The 20,101-nt window shown below is 46.1% G+C and overlaps 2 protein-coding genes across 3 annotated transcripts in view; one reads left to right on the top strand and one right to left on the bottom strand.

Annotated features, from left to right (window-relative positions):
* Positions 1-16,296, top strand: part of SLC22A3 (solute carrier family 22 member 3) — a 99,478-nt gene extending 83,182 nt beyond the window's left edge. The window contains exons 8-11 of one of the 2 annotated variants that reach the window (XM_012183210.4): positions 5,415-5,523; positions 6,345-6,457; positions 10,186-10,285; positions 14,724-16,296. In XM_012183210.4, the coding sequence (XP_012038600.3) occupies positions 5,415-5,523; positions 6,345-6,457; positions 10,186-10,285; positions 14,724-14,784 (383 nt within the window). In that variant the 3' untranslated portion in view covers positions 14,785-16,296. The remainder of the gene's footprint in view (positions 1-5,414; positions 5,524-6,344; positions 6,458-10,185; positions 10,286-14,723) is intronic. The other variant, XM_060419313.1, reaches the window with a different exon arrangement.
* A 580-nt stretch (positions 16,297-16,876) lies between these two features.
* PLG (plasminogen) overlaps positions 16,877-20,101 on the bottom strand; it is a 48,222-nt gene continuing 44,997 nt past the window's right edge. Inside the window, exons 18-19 of the mRNA XM_012183211.4 lie at positions 18,365-18,510; positions 16,877-17,321 (exon numbers count right to left, since the gene is read on the bottom strand). Of these exons, the coding sequence (XP_012038601.2) occupies positions 17,160-17,321; positions 18,365-18,510 (308 nt within the window). The 3' untranslated portion in view covers positions 16,877-17,159. The remainder of the gene's footprint in view (positions 17,322-18,364; positions 18,511-20,101) is intronic.

Raw genomic sequence — 20,101 nt, forward strand, 5'->3', positions numbered from 1 at the left:
CACATCATTTGCAAATATTTTCTCCCAACTGTGGGCTGTCTTTTCATTTTGTTTATTGTTTCCTTTGCTCTGCAAAAGCTTTTGAGCTTAACTAGGACCCATTTGTTTATTTTTGCTTTTATTTCCATTATTCTGGGAGCTGGATTGAAAAAGATGTTATTGTGATTTATATCAGAGAGTGTTCTGCCTGCGTTTAAAAGAGCTTTTTAAGACCCATACTCATCTGCCAGTTTTAATTTGAATTTATTCAAGATGGCTATAAACCCGGCTGTTTGGGTAAGTCTTTTTGAAATGAAAAAGCTGTCTTGGACTTTTCTCTTTAAGTAAAAAGTATTAATGAGTCTGTTGCAGATGGGGCATTCAGGGGAGAGATAAAGTTGTGTTTGTTTAAAACCCTGCATCCTTTCTTCAAAAACTGAGGAATTATTCTCAATAATATCTAGCAGTTTGACCAAATCCCCTTCAGAGGGACCCTCTTTCTCTGTGTCCTCGGGAGTTCATGGAGGTAGTTTCAGCTTCAGTCCTCAATCTTAAATTGTCTTGTTTCTTGCCACTGCTATCAAAAGATATCTATTGTCACTCCAGGGGGAACTTAGACTATTACTGGTTTGGTCAGAAGTTTTTATGTGCGCTCTTAATATTCACACATCCCTTACACCTCCTATAAATTGTTTGCATTTTACCCTTTTGTTGAAACAGTGTGACGCTTCTCGAACTTTCTTTTGTCACACTTTTCGACAGAATCTGTGTCCAGTGCAGTTAGATACTGGCCTTTACTGCTTAGAAAGAGTTGAGATTCTTAAGAAAACCTGAAAGCATTTTCTTAACCTTTTACTGAATTGACTAGCTGTTGACCTGTCTTCACTGAGCTAACCACATACATCTCTCATGCTGAGTGTGTGTGTGTGTTTTAATTTGGTTTCTTGGTTTTTGGTTTTTTTCCCCGTGAATGATCAGTTATAAGACTAAATTGTCATTAAAGTTGTCAGTGGGACTCACTCATAGAGCAATCTTGACTCAGTAGAAAAAGCTGTAGCTTAAGAACCTAACGTGGGTAATCAAGTAATTTCCATGGGAGCTGGAGGCATTCTCCTCTGCAGCCACAGAGCAGCAAGAGGTTGCCCGGTCGGGCTGGGACCCAGGGAATCTGGGCACCAGCTGCCACTTTCCGTTCCCCAGCACCTGGCACTGCCCCACCTGCTCACTGGAGGAAGGGGTGGAATGCATTTCCTGGTCCCCTTCCCTGGCCTTAATGGAACAGTAAAGCTAAATACAACATGTGTTTACAACTATGCCAGAGCAGATGGCGGCCCAGCGCATCAGTGCATCTCTGCTGCTGCTCCCTCCTGACGTGACAGTAACGTGGGCACTGCGGGTGTCCTCAGCTAGAGCAATGCCCAGGACACCAGGACGTCCTGGCCAGCGAGCAACAAGCATGTGACAAGGTGGAGCCTCCCAGTCATGACCTGCACTCTGGAGCCCTCTTTTTCTCTCTCGCCCTCCTTGGCAGTTCTTTGGTTTAATGAGTTTTAGCTTTCTTTAGTAGTTGGGTATTCTCTGAATATCCATTACTTTGCCGGCCAAGGTCTGTCTAGTGAAAGCTATGGTTTTTCCAGTAGTCGTGTTTGGATGTAAGAGTTGGACCTTAAAGAAGGCTAAGCACCAAAGAATTGATGCTTTTAAACTGTGATGTTGGAGAAGACTCTTGAGCATCCCTTGGACTGCAAGGAGATCCAACCAGTCAATCCTAAAGGAAATAAGTCCTGAATATTCATTGGAAGGACTGATGCTGAAGCTGAAACTCCAATACTTTGGCCACCTAATGCAAAGAGCTGACTCATTGGAAAAGACCCTGATGCTGGGAAAGATTGAAGGCAGGAGGAGAAAGGGACAACAGAGGATTAGATGGTTGGATGGCATCACTGACTCAATGGACATGAGTTGGTGATGGACAGGGAGGCCTGGTGTGCTGCAGTCCAGGGGGTCACAAAGAGCTGGACATGACTGAACAACTGGACTGAACTCAGCTGATTCTCTGAAGAGAACACACATAAATCTACAGAGCTTCAGCATCTTCTCTCATCCTCCTCATTCATGCCTACTTTTCAACTAAAAAATTACATATTCAGGAAAGTGCAGTAATTCTAGAAGTCAGGAGGACCATTTAATGCTAAGTGAGCATAAACAAGTATGAGTATAAATGTTACAGAAAGCTGTGTGGTGGGTCCGGCTGCTCACAGCACAAAAGCCAATAAACAGCCAGGTTGGCGGAAAGGAAGGTGAAGTCGCTCAGTCATGTCCAACTCTTTGGGACCCCATGGACTGCCACCTACTAGGCTTCTCCGTCCATGGGACTCTCCAGGCAAGAATACTGGAGTGGATTGCCATTTCCTTCTTCAGGGGATCTTCCCGACCCAGGGATTGAACCCGGGTCTCCCACAATGGAGGCAGATGCTTTAACCTCTGAGCCACCAGGGAAGCGGAAACTTTGCTTTATTTCAGATGCCGGCAACTGGAGGGGAGGGTGGCTGATGTCTGTGCAAAGGCCAACGCCCACCCACCACCACCACCACGACCAGCTGCGGGGTGAGAGCTTTACTAGACAGAGTGTGGGAGGAGGGCTACATGCAGAAATGGCACAGTCAGCTGTGACAGTCATCTTCAAATTGGTCATCAGTGGTCTGACCAGCATCATCTTGGTTGCTTTCGGCACAGTTAATCTTCATTTCCAGGGTCCATTTGTCCCCAGTTCTCTGAGGCCCGTTCAACTATGGCAGCTCCTGTCCTGGGTGCAGTCTAATCATCAGGGAGTTAACTTCTCCGCCTGGTGTTCTAGTATCTGTAAGACAGCTCACAGGATATGGCTCAGAATAGTATCTATAGCCCGTGAGAAAGAAGTAAAGGTCCTTGACTGTGCTTAACGACGGCGTTATTATTATTTAATCTCCTTTACCTGTTTTCCTTTGTTTTCCACAATTCTCACTTCTCTGATTAAACTTATTCTTTGACCAAAGTTTTCCACAGGCAAAAGGCAGGCAGAGGCCATGGTTCGTGGTTGGGGCAAGGACCATGGGGTCCTGCTCCATTTCATAAAGGGGGAAGGTTTCCTTTTCAAAGATGAACGTCAGGTGCACGCTGAACACCCTTGACTTTGGAGAGCAGGCAAGCTCCTGTTCATGCGGTCATACGTGCTCATGCCACATCTACTAAGAGAGGGGGGCAGCAAATCAAAACTGCAACGAGGCACCTACTCACACCAGTCAGAAAGGTCATCATTAGAAAGTCTACAGATAGCAAGTTCTGGAAAGGCTGTGGAGAAAAGGGAACCCTCCTACACTATTGTGGGAATGTACCTGGTATAACCACGAAAAAGAGGACAGTATGGAGGTTCTTCAAAAAGCTAAAAATAGAGTTGCCGTATGACCCAGCAATCCTACTCCTGAGCGGATGTCTGAACAAAACTATAATTCAAAACATACATGCCCCTCTGTGTTCATAGCAGCACTATTCACAATAGCCAAGACATGGAAACAGCTTAAATGTCCATGATCAGATGAATGAATAAAGAAGATGTACATATATACATTGTTGTACATATATACAGTGGAATGCGATTCAGCCGTAGAAAAGAATGAAACAGTGCCATTTGTAGCAACGTGGGTGGACCTAGAGATGATCATTCTAAGCAAAGTAAGTCCGACAGAAGGAGAAATATCATATGACATTACTCACAGGAGGAATCTAAAATATGACACAAATGAGCTTATCTATGAAACAAGAACAGACTCACAGGCACAGAGAACAGGCTTGTGGTTGCCAAGGGAGGGGGGCACAGGAGAGGGATGGAGAGAGAGCTTGGGGTTAGCAGATGCCAACGATGATATAGAGAATGACTAAACGACAAAGCATAGCCCAGGGAACTAGATTCAATATCTTGTGATAAGTCATAATGGAAAAGAATATGAAAAAGAATGTATGTGCATCGCTGAATCACTCTGCTCTCCATCAGAAACTAACACAACACTGTATACAACTATAGAAAGAAACAGTGGGCTGAAAGGAGCACAAGCTGGAGTCAAGATTGCTGGGAGAAATATCAATAACCTCAGATATGCAGATGACACCACCCTTATGGCAGAAAGTGAAGAGGAACTAAAGAGCCTCTTGATGAAAGTGAAAGAGGAGAGTGAAAAAGTTGGCTTAAAGCTCAACGTTCAGAAAACTAAGATCAAGGCATCTGGTCCCATCACTTCATGGCAAATAAATGGGGAACTGTGGAAACAGCGTCAGACTTTATTTTGGGGGCTCCAAAATCACTGCACATGGTGACTGCAGCCATGAAATTAAAAGTCACTTACTCCTTGGAAAGAAAGTTATGACCAACCTAGGTAGCATATTCAAAAGCAGAGACATTACTTTGCCAATAAAGGTCCGTCTAGTCAAACTATGGTTTTTCCAGTAGTCATGTATGGATGTGAGTATTGGACTGTGAAGAAAGCTGAGCATTGAAGAATTGATGCTTTTGAACTGTGGTGTTGGAGAAGACTCCTGAGAGTCCCTTGGACTGCAAGGAGATGCAACCAGTCCATCCTAAAGGAAATCAATCCTGGGTGTTCATTGGAAGGACTGATGCTGAAGCTGAAACTCCAATACTCTGGCCACATCATGCGAAGAGTTGACTCATTGGAAAAGACTTTGATGCTGGGAGGGATTGGGGGCAGGAGGAGAAGGGGATGGCAGAGGATGAGATGGCTGGATGGCATCACCGACTCGATGGACATGAGCTTGAGTGAACTCTGGGAGTTGGTGATGGGCAGGGAGGCCTGGCGTGCTGTGATTCATGGGGTCGCAAAGAGTCGGACATGACTGAGCGACTGAACTGAACTGATAGAAAGAAAGAAAGTGAAGTCGCTCAGTCATGTCTGATTCTTTGCAACCCCATGGACTATAGCCTACCAGCGTCCTTAAAAAGGATGTCATCAACTGCCCAACTCTTAACAAATTTAAAGTACTGACTTTTTAGGGCAGACATGGTACTCTTTCTTCTCTTAATGCCCCAAAGAAAGAAAACATTTAATACCAAACATCTGGCATTTCCCACTCATTACCATGGAGGAAGAAGGAAAGGGCCCAGGAGATGTGGGCTCCATCCCTGGGTCGGGAAGATCCCCTGGAGGAAGACATGGCAACCCCACTCCAATATTCTTGCCTGGAGAATCCCACTGACAGAGAAGCCTGCTGGGCTATAGTCCATGGGGTCACAAAGAGTCGGACATGACTAAGCACACACACACCTCATTTGCACTTAATTAGGCTGGGAGAACACTAAGCAAATGCCTTTTGTTGTTTTGTACAATTGTACTGAAAGTAAAGTTGACCCCTAACTCTTCCTCCCAAACTTTGTGTGTTTGCAGGAATACCCTGGTTGAGGACCACTGTTGCTACCCTGGGAAGACTAGGCATAACCATGGCCTTTGAAATTGTCTATTTGGTAAATTCAGAATTGTACCCAACAACATTACGGTAATTCCAACATCCGTACCATGGTTTCTCCTAAGTAATTCTGCAGCTGCATGTTTTAAGTTGACCTCCTGCAATTCAGGAGACACAGGAGACACGGGTTCGATCCCTGGGTCGGGAAGATCCCCTGGAGAAGGAAACAGCAACCCACTCCAGTGTTCCTGCCTGGAGAATCCCATGGACAGAGGAGCCTGGCGGGCTACAGTCCATGGGGTTGCAAAGAGTCAGACACGACTGAAGCAACCGAGCACACACGCACACACGCACACACGCATTAGACTTGAAATCAGAAAATCTGGTGAGCGTGCCTGTGGTATGAGTTAGATTTCACATCATCATCTCCACTCTGTGTGAAGGCTCCAGCCTCTGCTCTGACCACACTCCACAGGCAGTTCCCGAAGGACGAAATCAACCAATGTGCACAGCAAGTACAAACTGGCCTCCTTTCTGGGGGGGAATATTCATGAGCACACCTAACTGTCAGTCTAGGCGCCCACGAGGGCACATGAGTGCCACAGAGTGGCCTGGGTAGTAAGCCGCTAATGGATGATTGATTCCCACCAATACCGGAGACTCCGCCCCCTGGCTCCAATACCTCGCTGTGACTCTGGGTCACAGAGTGACAGATCTGAGCTGGAGCAGCTTGGAAATGAATTGCGTAGGAAATGATTTGCATAGAGTATGAGGGAGGAGACGTTTTCAATGTCAAACACTAGAGAAATGGGAAATATTGTTACCATTCCTGTTACTTAGAAATCTGAAAATATTATTCATCCTGAAGTTATTTAAATATTTTTATTTCAAACAACTTTTTTATTCTGCAGAAACTTTGGGGTTTCACTGTGTTCCGGTTTATGTGATTTTGGGGGGATTATAGCCCCGTTTCTGCTCTTCCGGCTAGCTGCCATTTGGCTGGAACTACCTCTTATCATCTTTGGTAAATATTCGCTGCATGCACTATTCTTAAATGCTTTCATTTGCATTCTTTGTATTAATAGAACCTACAATGATGACCAGGTTTGATATTCATGATATTCATTTGCTCTTCCCATAGCTCTTACAGGTTTTGAGGAACCACAGTGAAATGGGGGCCCTAAATCATTTAAATTTGTTTTACATTATAGAGTTGCAATAAAAAGTGTTCAACTTAAGAACTTTCCCAGGTCTCATACCCCCCTCCCCTCTCCTTATCAGCAAGAGAGGATGCTGGCTGGCTCCTTGCTCACCTCCTTTCCTCCACCTCCACTTGCTTGCTCCTGGTAAAGAAGGCTGGTCACTCACTGCTCAGCAGTTTTAAACTCCAATGAAAATATTGCATCCATGAGGAAATAAACCCAGGAATGCAGTAGTCCTTCAGCTGGGCTGAGACCACAGAGTCAGCGTCTCACCGGTGATTTAGTAAATGGTCATTTCAGACTATTTCATGGGATCTGATAAACAAGCTCAGCATTGATTCTGGGCCAGCATGAAAAAGCAAAGAGAAGGCATTGTTCAGCCAAGACAGAGCCGTCTAAGAGCCCAGTCCCTCAAGATGGGGGACTGGCCGCGAGGCGGGCTGGCTGAGCTGGGCGCTGGTACTGTGGGGCAGGCCCTTGCTTTGCAGAGGGAGCTGCCTTTCCAAACCACCACTCACAAGAGCGGGTGATGAAGAAGGTGCCTTTGGACTTCCCTTGGAGTAGGAAGTGGCAACCCACTCCAGTACTCTTGCCTGGAAAATTCCATGAACAGGGGAGCCTGGCAGGATCGCAGAGTCGGACACGACTGAGCGACTTTCCCTTTTGGCCTTCCTTGGTGGTCCAGTGGCTAAGACTGTTCTTCCAATTCTGGGGGTCAATCCCTGGTCAGGGAACTAGACCCCACACGCCACAACTAAGACCCCTGGCATGGCCAGTAAATAAATAAACAAATATGAAAAGAAAGAAGGGTGCATGAGAACACATCACAGGATCGCTAACCCATCCCATGGGGTCAAGAGGAGAGAGAGGCAGGGAGCAATGAGGCCTCTGTTGAGATGGGAAGGTGAGGAGAGGTTATTCACGTGAGAGGTGCAGGCTGGTGCTCCAGGCAATGGAAAGACCTACGGTAAGAGGAAGTTGGGGCCTCCCAGGTGACTCAGATGGTGAAGAACTGGCCTGCAATGCAGGAGACCCAGGTTCAATCCCTGAGTTGGGAAGATCCCCCAGAGGAGGAAATGGCGACCTTTTCCACAGAGTGCCCTGTGTGAGGCAAGGCCTGAAGAGAGACAAGGCTGGGGAGACCAGCTGGGGCCCGACCACCAGACGTGCAAAGGGTCTGCTCTGTATCCAAACAGCAGTGGGAAGCCGTGTGGAGTTTAAGCTGGGGTTGGCAGGGTCAGGTCTGCCTTTTAGAAACTTCACTCTGATGGCAGATATGCTAAGGACTTAGAGGGGACGGAGCTAGTAGGGAGACAATTAAAAGAATGTTGCTGTAATCAGGTCAGGACTGGGTCTGAGGTGATGGCACGAAGGTGTTGAGGAGTGGATTGGTCTGAAGAAATACACTGGAGGTTGAACTGGCCAAGAGGGGCTGGCTGACTGGGTGAGGGACCAGAGCGAGCAGGGAGAGGGGCCGCGACGCTGCTGACTGGGGGAGCCATAGGAGGGTTTAGCGCATTACAGAAGCCTGTCTGTGGGAGGACGTGCAGGGATTCTATCTGGGCTGCTTGTAGGATGAGGTGCCTCTAAGAAATCCAGGCTGAAATGGTGAGGAGGCAGTAGGTTTGACAAGCTGAGTCAGGAGTAAAGTGGCCTCAAGATGAAGGTTTGGAAGCCACCTGGATGAAGATAACCCCTGAAACCATGGGAGTGACTGAACCCCCCACACATAGCAAACAGAGCAGAGAGGAAAGAACGGGCCCAAGACGGAGCCCCGAGGAGCCACAAGTGTCCAGCGTCAGCAGAGTGAGAGGCGCCAGGCAGGGGACGCGAGGGAAGCAGTGGGGAGACCAGGAACTCGAGGGGCGGGGATGTCAGGGGGGTAGCAGGTGAGGCCACCAGCTGCCAGAGCTGCCGTGAGGCTGGGCAGCAGGGGCCAGAAGCAGGGCTGCTGGGCCTGGTGGTGGTGGTCCCTGGTCATCTGGCGGGAACCAGGCCAGCGAAACACTGAGGAGAAGAGCCCAGACTCGAGCAGATGGGAGTGGGATGTGACTCTGGCCCACCAAGGTCAGCTGGCAAGTTTTCAAGAATCTTGGAGCCACCCCGGTGGCTCAGATAGTAAAGAATCTGCCTGCAATGCAGGAGACCCAGGTTCAGTCCCTGAATCGGAGAGATCCCATGGAGAAGGAAATGGCAACCCACTCCAGTGTTCTTGCCTGGAGAATCCCATGGATGGAAGAGCTTGGCGGGCTACAGTCCATGGGGTCACCAAAGTGACTGAATGACTGAATGTGACTGAATGACTAACAGTTATCATTAAAAATTCAGTATACGAGATGAGACACAGAGGTAATAAATACATCTGCTCAGTTCCTGATTCATTGAGCTTTGCTGTGTCTGACCTTGAGGCTGGTGTGTCCACTGGAGTCCATGTGGAGATACTGCTGCCCATCTCCCCAGAGCCTCACCCGCAAGGCTGCATTGCCGGTATGAATGACGTACATCCACAACGGGCGTATTTACACCGTGGAAATGAGGCAAACGCTGAAAATCAGGGCTTTGTTTTCTGGAGAACCAGTTGTTAGGTATTTACCGGCACAGCACTAGAATATGAAGATATGTCCCTGATCACTCAGTTGGTAAAGAATCTGCCTGCAATGCAGGAGACCCCAGTTCGATTCCTGGGTTGGGAAGGTCCGCTGGAGAAGGGATGGGCTCCCCACTCCAGTATTCTTGGGCTTTCCTTGTGGCTCAGCTGGTAAAGAATCCGCCTGCAATGTGGGGAGACCTGGGTTCGATCCCTGGTTTGGGACGATCCCCTGGAGAAGAGAAAGGCTACCCACTCAGTATTCTGGCCTGGCTGGATAGTCCATGGGGTCGCAAAGAATTGGACACGACTGAGCAACTTTCACAGAAAGCAAGAAAGGATGGTGTTTCAAGGATTTCGGTTCTAAGACAGAAAGGAGGATGGTAGTTAGAGGATCCTGTGAGGTTGCAAGAAGGCTCTGTAGAGAGAAGAGATTTGAATACCTTTCAAGGCGTCACCAGTAGGGTAAAGCTGCTGGAGAGAGAGGATGAACCCCTACAGCGAGGAGCCCAAAAGACTCCAAGAGCTGCTCTTGGGCAGACGTGGGGACCAGCCTTGCCGGGTCACGCTATGGGAGGAGGGCAGGGACGGGGGCAGCCAAAGGATGCTGAGGGACTCCTCTGGAGTGGCCTCTGTTTCCCGCCTGAAGTAGGAGGCAGGCGCTTCTCAGAGTGTTCAGCACTTAGTAGGTCTCGGGTAAATAATTGTGAGATGAGTATATGGATGGACGTCAAGAGTGCAGGGGCAGTGGGGGTGTCAAGGGTCTGAGGACGCTGGGGAACTGTGAGATTGTGACAGAGGATCGCTGGGGAGCCAGGCAGGGTGACCTGTCTGGAGCACTGCTGCGGGGGCGGGGGGGGGGGGGAGTTAGGGTGGTGAGCACAGCGGCTTCCAGAGGGCGCAGGGGGCAATGCGGGCAGCTGTGCCATCTGGGGACCATAACGCTGTTTCCCTGTTCCACAGGTACCCTGGCATCCATCTGCGGTGCCCTTGTGATGCTCCTGCCTGAAACCAAGGGCATCGCCTTGCCAGAAACAGTGGATGACGTAGAAAAGCTCAGCAGGTACGGTACGAAATTCAGCACACCCTAACTGAAAGCAGCATTTCAAGCCCACTGGGAGAGGACGGGGCTGAGAACACTGAATGTGGGGGAGGGGATACAATATTAAATCCCTGTCTTGCATCTTAAGCAAAAAATTCAAAGCAGATTTAAAAGGTTAACATGAAACAAATCTGGAAATGAACATGTTTCATTTTTTAAATGTGGTTATGAAGAGAGAAGTATTTCCAAATAAGGTGTGAAAACTCGGAATCTAAAGGAAAAGGACTGATGACTGGACGAAACAGAAATAATTCAAATGTGCATCTGTGGGCGGTGGTGACAATGATAATATATCCATAAAATGGACTGCTACACAGATACTTAAATAGCAGAAATACAGATATATCAAAGACATGGAGGATATATATTTCAAGATTATAGACATTTCAAGGCGGATTACAAAGTGAAAAGTCGCTGAACAATGTGTTATAGTATTTATTAAAAAATAAAACCAAGAGTTATCCCTCTCTATAGCTAGCTAGATGGGAAAATAAATGATAGTCAGGTGACGATAGATAGATGATAGCAGAAAGAAAATAGGAGAAGGAGAAAGAGATTGAGTTTAGGGGGGAGGGTGTCTAAATAGTGTGCAGAGAAAGTTAATATCCAACCAATGTTTAAACATAAAATGTATTTTATATTAAAAAAAATCACATTACATACATTCTAATTTTCTCTGAAATTTTTCATAATAAAAATAAGAGAGATTATGAAAAATGGAAATGTATAGGGAAAGACCTAAAATGATCCAATATACCCTCTGGGGTAGAAATGTGTTGGGAAAAGGGGTGCAGAAGAGAGAACACTTAATTTATACCCCATAGACTTCTGCATCATTCAATTTTTAAAATTATGACAAATGGTCTTGTATCATTTGTGAATTTTATTTTATTTGAAAAAAATTTTCTTTTTGGCATGTGGGATCTTAGTTCCTTGACCAGGGATTGAACCCACGCCCCTAGCATTGGAATCTCGGAGTCCTAATCACTGGGCCACCAGGGAAGTCCTTATTTGTGAACTTAAACAAATAATTTAACAGCTAATTTGAAAAATAAAAGATCAGTCTTCTTCTAAACAATAACCTGGAAATTAAGGATATAGATCTCTAAATTTTATCAGATATATTTATGAGAAGATGAAGATGTTCGTAACCTCATGGCAGTTTTCTTCGTCACTTGGCAGATTGGGTAGAGATTAGAAACTGACAACTTTTAGGATCCTGTGTAAGTGATCAATGGTTTTACATATGTCATTTCATACTCAAAGTGGTGGTGTGCAATAGAAGTTCTTGTCCTCACTTTTTTATGCTCAGAAAGACTTGACAAGGTCTATGTGCTAGAACTGGGGTTGGCATTGCCTAGTGAACAGGCGTGACTGTTGTTTGCTGCTTATTTCTGCTGTGCGGGGTCTTCGCTGCTGCGTGGGCCCTTCTCTAATTGTGGCGCGTGGGGGCTGCTGTCTAGCTGCGGTGTGCTGGCTTCCCCTTGCAGGGGCTTCTCTTGTTGCAGAGCACAGTCTGTAGGACTCGGGCATCAGTAGTGGCGGTGAGTGGATGGGCTCGGATGCTCTGAGGCAGATGGGATCTTTCCAGACCAGGGCTCAAACCCATGTCTTTTGCCCTGGCAAGTGGATCCTTTACCACTGAGCCACCAGGGAAGCCCTGGGGAAGTTTCATTATCTTAGGCTCTATCCTCCTTGATTATGAGTAGCTTCATAACAAGAATCTCCCAGTAGGCTTGGAGATTTCTCTCTTCATATCCTCTTTAACGAGGTACCATCGCCCTCTCAGGAGAAGACAATGGCAACCCACTCCAGTACTCTTGCCTGGAGAATCCCATGGACAGAGGAGCCTGGTGGGCTGCAGTCCACGGGGTCTCAAAGAGTTGGACACAACTGAGCGACTTCACTTTCATGCATTGGAGAAGGAAATGGCAACCCACTCCAGTGTTCTTGCCTGGATAATCCCAGGGACAGGGGAGCCTGGTGGGCTGCCGTCTATGGGGCCTCAAAGAGTCAGACACGACTGAGCGACTTCACTTTCATGCATTGGAGAAGGAAATGGCAACCCACTCCAATGTTCTTGCCTGGAGAATCCCAGGGACGAGGGAGCCTGGTAGGCTGCCATCTATGGGGTCGCACAGAGTCGGACACAACTGATGTGACTTAGCAGCAGCAGCAGCATCGCCCTCTCTGGAGATAGGCAACCATTGCTAAGTGTCTTACAACCAGACTTTAAAACACATACATTGATTTCATTGTCCTATTTCCTGATGCTATTCTGAAGAATCACATTGATGAATCATCTCAGAACTTTCCTAAGAAAACCTTAGCAGTGTACTGAAATCAACACACCAGCTGACTTCTAAGAGGACCAGCCAATCAGAGGACAGGTAGACATTTGTCCCATGAAGTAACTCAATCAGATGCTTATGCTTGTTTGTAAGTAAACTGATAGCTAATGGCTTAGCCTCAACCAAAGCTCTACCTAGGTTTTACCCTAAAATAATGCTACTTGGGGCTTCCGTGATGACTCAGATGGTAAAGAATCTGCCTGCAATGCGGGAGACCCAGATTCGATCCTTAGGTCAGGAAGATCCCCTGGAGAAGAGAATGGCTACCCACTCCAGTATTCTTGCCTGGAGAATTCTATGGACAAGAGGAGGCTGGTGGGCTACAATCCATGGGTCACAAAGAGTCGGACGTGACTGAGCAAGTAACAGTACTACTAATACAACTTGAAGGTTGAGGTGATGTGGGAGATTTTCTTTAAGATCCTGCCAGTTTATAAACCAAAATTAAGAAATGTATAAATGGTATTATTAATAAAACTGGCCTTTTGAGAATTACACCATGGGAAGGTCTTGCTTTATCCAGAAAGGATAAACGTTCTGCTGGCTGTGGCATCACAGACAGTTATCTGGTCTGTGTCAAGGTACTGGGGCCAGATCAGTGTGGCGGTTATCCAATCCTCTCCCTCCAATTGCAGTCATGCTAGAAGCTGGAAGGAGAGGAGAATATTGAAGGCTAGGTGAAGCGGGTGAAATGGTGAGAAAGGGAACAGGATCATCTTCGAATAAGACATCCAGACTTTAAAGGTAACTTCTCAGGCCCTAAAGGGTCTCTTCAGGGCTGGGCCACCCAGGAGGGCGTCCCAGCCAGGATCACAGGGTTGAATGTAAGGAAGAGTTCAGCGCTGACTGTTGGACGCATAAGCCTGTGACGTGCCATTGGAGTTTTAAGACGTCCGCGTCTCAGTGCTGCGGAGTCCTTTTCTACACACCCGCCATCCTCGTGGTGGAGGCCCTCTGTGCCAACACTCCAACCAGAGGGACTGCATTCTTCCTTTTGACTTGACTCCACTTACTGCCACTCATTTCCACAGTGAGAGTGGCATACCCGTTCTTGATCCTCAAACCAGTCAGAGGTCAGATTTTCAAACGCATCAGGAATAGCGTGGAGGGAGAGGGGGGTCATTTGAGGTGGCACTAGTGATCAAGAACCCTCCTGCCAGTGCAGGAGACATAAAGAGACTCAAGTTTGATCCCTGGGTTGGAAAGATCCCCTGGAGTAGGAAACGACAACCCACTCCAGTATTCTTGCCTGGGAAATCCATGGACAGAAGAGTCTGGTGGGCTACAGTCAATGGGGCTGCAAAGAGTCAGACATGACTGAACGCATGCGTGCGCACACACACACGCACACACACATACACACACACTTCTGTCCATTCAATCATGTTAAAAATAGAATTAAACAATTTGAAGAGGTGGAGCTTTGGAGATGAGAAGGCCATCTGGATGGTGTGCAGGGAAAATTAATATTCAACCGATATATAAACAGGAAGAATTAGCCCAACAAAAATTCAACTTACATGAATTTCTAATTTTTTACTGCGTTTGTGTTTCATGATAAAAATTGGGTAAGTTGATTACGCCTAGTCCCTACCCTTGGAAAAATACCTAATCCAAGTCTGATCTACAGTTCTATAAGTTAAGCACACTGATTGCATTAGGTAGTTACTTGTGGGGGGAAAAAGAAAACTACTTAGCCCCAGTTACTGAAACTTGTTATCATTTTCCCCTCTAAAACAGCACTTCATCATTTTTTAATTTCTCCTTTCTTTTGTTCACTTCAGCAGCTCATTTCCAAACCATCTGTTACAGGGTAGAAAGTCATAAAGAATTTATATATGCTAATTAACTCCTGCCTAGGGTCTGAGAGCAGGTAAAAAATGAGGTTGGAAATAGTTCATTGTTCCTTTCAAGGCAGGTTTTTATGAGCAGTTATGCTTGAGTGTATTCGATCAAAACCAACTATGATATTGAATAGTAATAAAGACTTCCTCATCACTAGTTGTATAATCTTTCATTGAGTTCTCTTTTCTCCTTTGTTTTGTTAGTCCACATTCCTGTAGGTGTGGCAGGAAAAAGAAACCCCAGGTTTCAAGCTCTCACCTTTGAGGCTCCTGCCAAAGATGCAAGGAAGAAGCTATTCAGGCTGGTCCCCGCCGAGGAACTGATGTGCCTTGCAGAGACGTGTGCATCCATCTCAGTGCTGCAGCTTCAAGTGTTTTTAATACTTTATAAAGACAGTCAAACTATCCAGAGTATTTTTATATAATGTTGGATGAATCAGGACATATTGTGCTATCAAAGTTTCTGGGAACATGTAACATGTGGCTGGGAGAGCCAAGAGCCCATTGCGTGCACAGCTTCTCCTGAGGTCCTTTTCTCACGTTGGGGCAAAGTCTCTGACCCACTGAGTCACAGCGAGACAAGAAAAGCCCCACTTCGTTCTCATGACGGCTCCATCAAGAAGGCAGGGTGTGCAAACCAAGGATCTGGGCAAAGTGTACAGAAATGGGCTCATCAAATCTGATGCAGAAACTGAGGCTCTGAACTAAATGTTCTGAAGATTCCAGGGTGGAAGAAGATTTGGGAAGCCTGTTAAACAAGCTGAATCAAGGACCTCGGGTCATATGACTCTGAGCCTTTCTCTCTTAGCACCTGGAGCTCCATAAGCTCCTGGAGCATCTGGGTTTGCAGCCACGTTCAGGTCTCGTTCCAGAAGAACAAATCTGTGCAAGCTGAGGATTCAGCTGTATGGTTTATAAAATCAGATTTGGTCCTGAGAGATGAGTCAGGATAATCTTGGTTCTCCTTTAGTAGACACTGAGAGCCACCTATTCAGTTTTTTACTGATGAAGCCCATGGACTGTGATTTCATGGGTCTTACAATTTTAATCATAAAGGGATACTTGTCTTATATATAAGTTTGGTTCTATGATGGTGCCCACGGTCAAGAGTGAAAACTATGGGCAGATTTCATTCATCTTGACAATTTTAACCTGTCTTGGGGAGAAGCTTACATTTCAGTGTAAAAGAAAGGTCAGTTCTAGCCATGTTTAGAAGAATTAGCAGAAGTCTTACAGATGATTTTAGAAGTACTAAAAAGCAACTTGATCTTTCTTTCTTGTTTCTGAGACATTCAATATGTGGAGTTTAAACACAAAAAATGCTGTCTTTATGATGTTCTGCTTTATGTGTTATATTTGTTATATTTTCAGATTCAGAATGTATCTCATGCAAAAATTGTTTCATGAGTTATTTTGGGTGGGCCGGTAAAAGTGGAGCCAAAGCGTAATTTTGCCAGTGAGGAAGAAAGTTTTCTATATGAACATGTGACCACATGTGCGGTGTATGTGCTGATTGTAAAATAAGCTTTTAAGCCTTAAAAGCGCATCAGCATTGAACGTGAGTGTTCTGTTTCTCAGTGAAATAAACACCATTCTCTAAGGACATGATGCTACCTACATTCACCCTCTGTTCATACACACTGGTGTTTTTGCTTCCTTTCCATCTCTTTGCTACGAGATGACTGTTGTTCCTTGTATTATCACCTTGGAATTGTATTTTGAGTTGACATTTGAATTCCGATAACAATAAAAAGTATGCATAAATTGTCAAGAACAATCAGTTTTCATCTGTTCTCTTCTTTCTGAACATGCGTCGCTGTAAAACACGCTTCCCGTGTGACAGAGTATACCATGTATCCAGGCAGCCAATCACTGATGGAAATTAGGCCGTCCACCTTCAATACGTGTTTGCTGCTCCTTTCCAGGCTCTTGGCACCATTCCTAGACCCATGTGTGGCCCAAAATAACATTCAGACTCTTCGCTGGTCTGGAGTTATGACATTTCCATTGCCTGGTTTCCAACTCTATGCCCAGGGTCTTCTGTGCCAGGCTTGAGCCAAGCTGTCAGTAACAGATTTTACTCCCAAGGTAGAATTTGTTCTCATGATTCCCCACGTTGCAGCTTTGAACACATTCATCCCAGTGCCAAAAATAAAGACATTAAAGATATATGTCAAGGCATCCTTCATTGTCAGGGTGAATATACAGGTGACTTACTAGGATTTCTCTATTGATCTTACAGGCTTCTTGGTACTCTGTTCCTTATGAGGAAGAACAGAACCTTTCAGGTCTGTAAGAGCTATATTACTTACAATTGGTAGGATGGACGGAGAATATGAAAAGAAAGAAGATCGGAGTTAAATCAAACGAAGTACCAAGTTTATTTTCAACAAATGTCATAGCTGTATTGCCTTGTTATTATAGAATCCAGCAGTCCACAGTCATGGACTGTGTTCCAATAACATGGAACATGTTATTCACAACATCACACACAAAAAAATGTTGAGGTTTGGCAGAAGATGGCAGCTAAGGACAGTGTCTTTCTTGGTTGGATTACTGTCAATTATTTCTGAGTATGCTAAATTCCCTACCCACGTTCCAGCTTCTAGAACCGTTGGTGCGTCACTGTCTCCCATCTAATTAATACCTTCTCATAGTTTCTTCAATCCAAGGAACATAGGTAGAAACACGAACATACACACCAGGCTTATTGGGGCGTGCACAGCCAAGACCCCAAGAAGTGACTCCTTGCAGAATGTATTTGTCCTTCTCAAAGCAGACCAGAGGCCCGCCGCTGTCACCCTGTACAGAGCGAAGGGAAGCGGTAAGAGGACTAAGCATCCCTCCTTTCATTATGGGATATCATCCTTCCATTACCTAAAGGTACGTTTCCCCAGTATTTGAACATTCCTTTCCTTACTAACCAGAGGCTTCCTTGGTGGCTCAGAGGATAAAGCGTCTGCCTGCAATGCGGGAGACCTGGGTTCGGTCCCTGGGTCGGGAAGATTCCCTGGAGAAGGAAATGGCAACCCACTCCAGTACCCTTGCCTGAAGAATCCCACGGATGGAGGAGCCTGGTAGGCTACAGTCCACGAGGTCACAAAGAGTCAGACACGACTGAGTGACTTCACTTCACTTTCCTTACTAACAGGCTTCCCCTGTGGCTCAGCTGGTAAAGAATCTGCCTGCAATGCGGCAGACCTGGGTTCAATCCCTGGGTTGGGAAGATCCCTTGGAGAAGGGCAAGGCTACCCACTCCAGTATTCTGGCCGGGAGACTTCATGGACTATGTAGTCCACAGGGTAGCAGAGTCGGACACGACTGAGTGGCTTTCACCTTCCTTACTAACATATTATTCGAACATCTGCTATGCTTCACTACTTAGCAAAGTCTATTCAACAAAACCACACCATTTAGTGCTTCTGGGGGCGGGAAATCCTTTCTGAGAACTGTACTCATCCCTTCAAATTTTTGGGGGGGGTTCTTTTAGGGAGGGTAACCCCAAGAACAATTGTAAAGAGGGTGCAGGGGGCCTTTGTCTTATACCGATCTCCCTTCCCTCCTGCAAAGGTCCTACCCGCCAGCATCCTCCCAGAAGGGTGGGGGGCCATGACCACGATGTGGCTACGCCCTTACAACCAGCCTGGAACTCGAGGGCCGAGAAATCACCCTTGATGATCTGAGTCAATCATCAGAGACATGCGTTAAAGGTTTCTGGGCAAGGTTTAGACGGTGGCCTCCGACTGACAAATCCTGCTCGAATTTGCTGCTTTGGGGCTGAAACATCCAAGGGGCTGAGGGAGGCCGCCGCAAGACGCGCGCTGATCTCTCTCGCCTTTTCTTACCTGGCAGCTGTCGGTTCCTCCAGCCAGATCGCCGGCGCACAGCTCCGTGGACTTGACCCTCCCGTTGAGATACTCGTAGCGATTACACACCTTGTTCTCGATCACCGGCAGCCGCGCTTCCTTCAGGCGGCCCACACCGAAAGTGCCTGCGTTGAGAAAGAGGAAAGCAAGCGTTACTGGATCCGAACCCTGTCCACACGGGAACTTCCCGAACAGCAGAGCAAGAAGGACAGGTCTCTGGTTTATACATGAGGTTGCATAAGACAAGGAGTCAGTTCCCAAAACTCCTGGAATTCTTTTTCTTTTTTTTGACCCTTGAACGTATAAATATTACATAAGGTTTCATGTTCCGACGACCTAGTTAATCTGGGCTTCTTTGTGGGATTTTTGAGGTTCATTTATGTGGGTATCTTCTGCTTCTTTTTCCAAACTACAGAGAAATTTATTTTTAATATATGCCAGACTGAGAAATACTGGTGCCACCGTATGCATTTATATATTCTCCTCCAGGATTTGCATGTTTCTTGTACCTTACATCATATTGCACATTTTTTTCACACAACATTACATAGCAAGGACTTGAATCATCTTTAGAGTGAGTATTTTATAATTCATCTTGATAATTAATATTTGAGTGGGGAGTGACTACCTAATGGACTTGGGATTTCCTTTGGGGCTGAAACAAGATTTCTGTCCCTTGGACTCCAAGGAGATCCAACCGGTCCATCCTAAAGGAAATCAGTCCCGAATATTCATTGGAAGGACAGATGCTGAAGCTTAAGCGCCAATCCTTTGGCCACCTGCTGCGAAGAACTGACTCATTTGAAAAGACCCTGATGCTGGGAAAGATTGATGGCAGGAGGAGAATGGGACAGCAGAGGATGAGATGGTTGGATGGTATCACTGACTCGATGGACATGAGTTTGAGTAAACTCTGGGAGTTGGTGATGGACAGGGAGGCCTGGCGTGCTGCGATTCATGGGGTCGCAAAGAGTCAGACATGACTGAGCAACTGATTGAACTGAACTGAACTGAAGATTTCTGTAAATAGCAGTGATGGTTGTTCAACAGTGTGAATATATTAAATGCCTCTGAATTGTACTCGTCAAAATAGTTTAAAAAGTAAAATTTACTTTCCTTTTCCAATTAGGGAGGCTTCCATGCACTTGTCTTCCCCACTGTATTTCCTTTTTGTGCGTAAGAAAAACTACTGTTTTACTTTGGCAGGTTGAAGTAGAACCCTTGCACAATCACAAGAAGAAATGATGTTTCTCCAGATGGACACACCCAGGTATGTCTCAGTGTTTTCACAAAGAAACCAGTTTTCCGACTTTGCAAGCCCAGCTTTCATGAGTTTTACAAAGTCTTTGCTTTGCCAGCATGAAACAGCCAAGAATAAGGTACTATCTCTCCAAAGACTTTGAACAAACTCGGAAAATTGTCTTGCGTTCAGAAAACTCACACTGGAGTTGACAGGAGCTCCTAAGAGGACCACTGTTTGACAAAGAGGGGCGAGTCCCAGTGCTGGTTACAGCAGGGGAGGAAGGTCCTGACCACAGGATGTATTGTTTGAATTGAGTAGATCTGTGGATGGTGAAGCCTTCTCAAAAAATGTTTGCTGAAAATTAGTTTAAAAGTGTCCTGCTCTGACATCTGCTTTCTGATGCGAGGGACAAATTCTCTAATTGACCAGAAATGTGCAGAGGTGCTGCCATCCTGTGGCCACAATAGAGATGG

This window comes from Ovis aries, chromosome 8 (genome assembly GCF_016772045.2).
Source record: "Ovis aries strain OAR_USU_Benz2616 breed Rambouillet chromosome 8, ARS-UI_Ramb_v3.0, whole genome shotgun sequence".
NCBI lineage: Eukaryota > Metazoa > Chordata > Mammalia > Artiodactyla > Bovidae > Ovis > Ovis aries.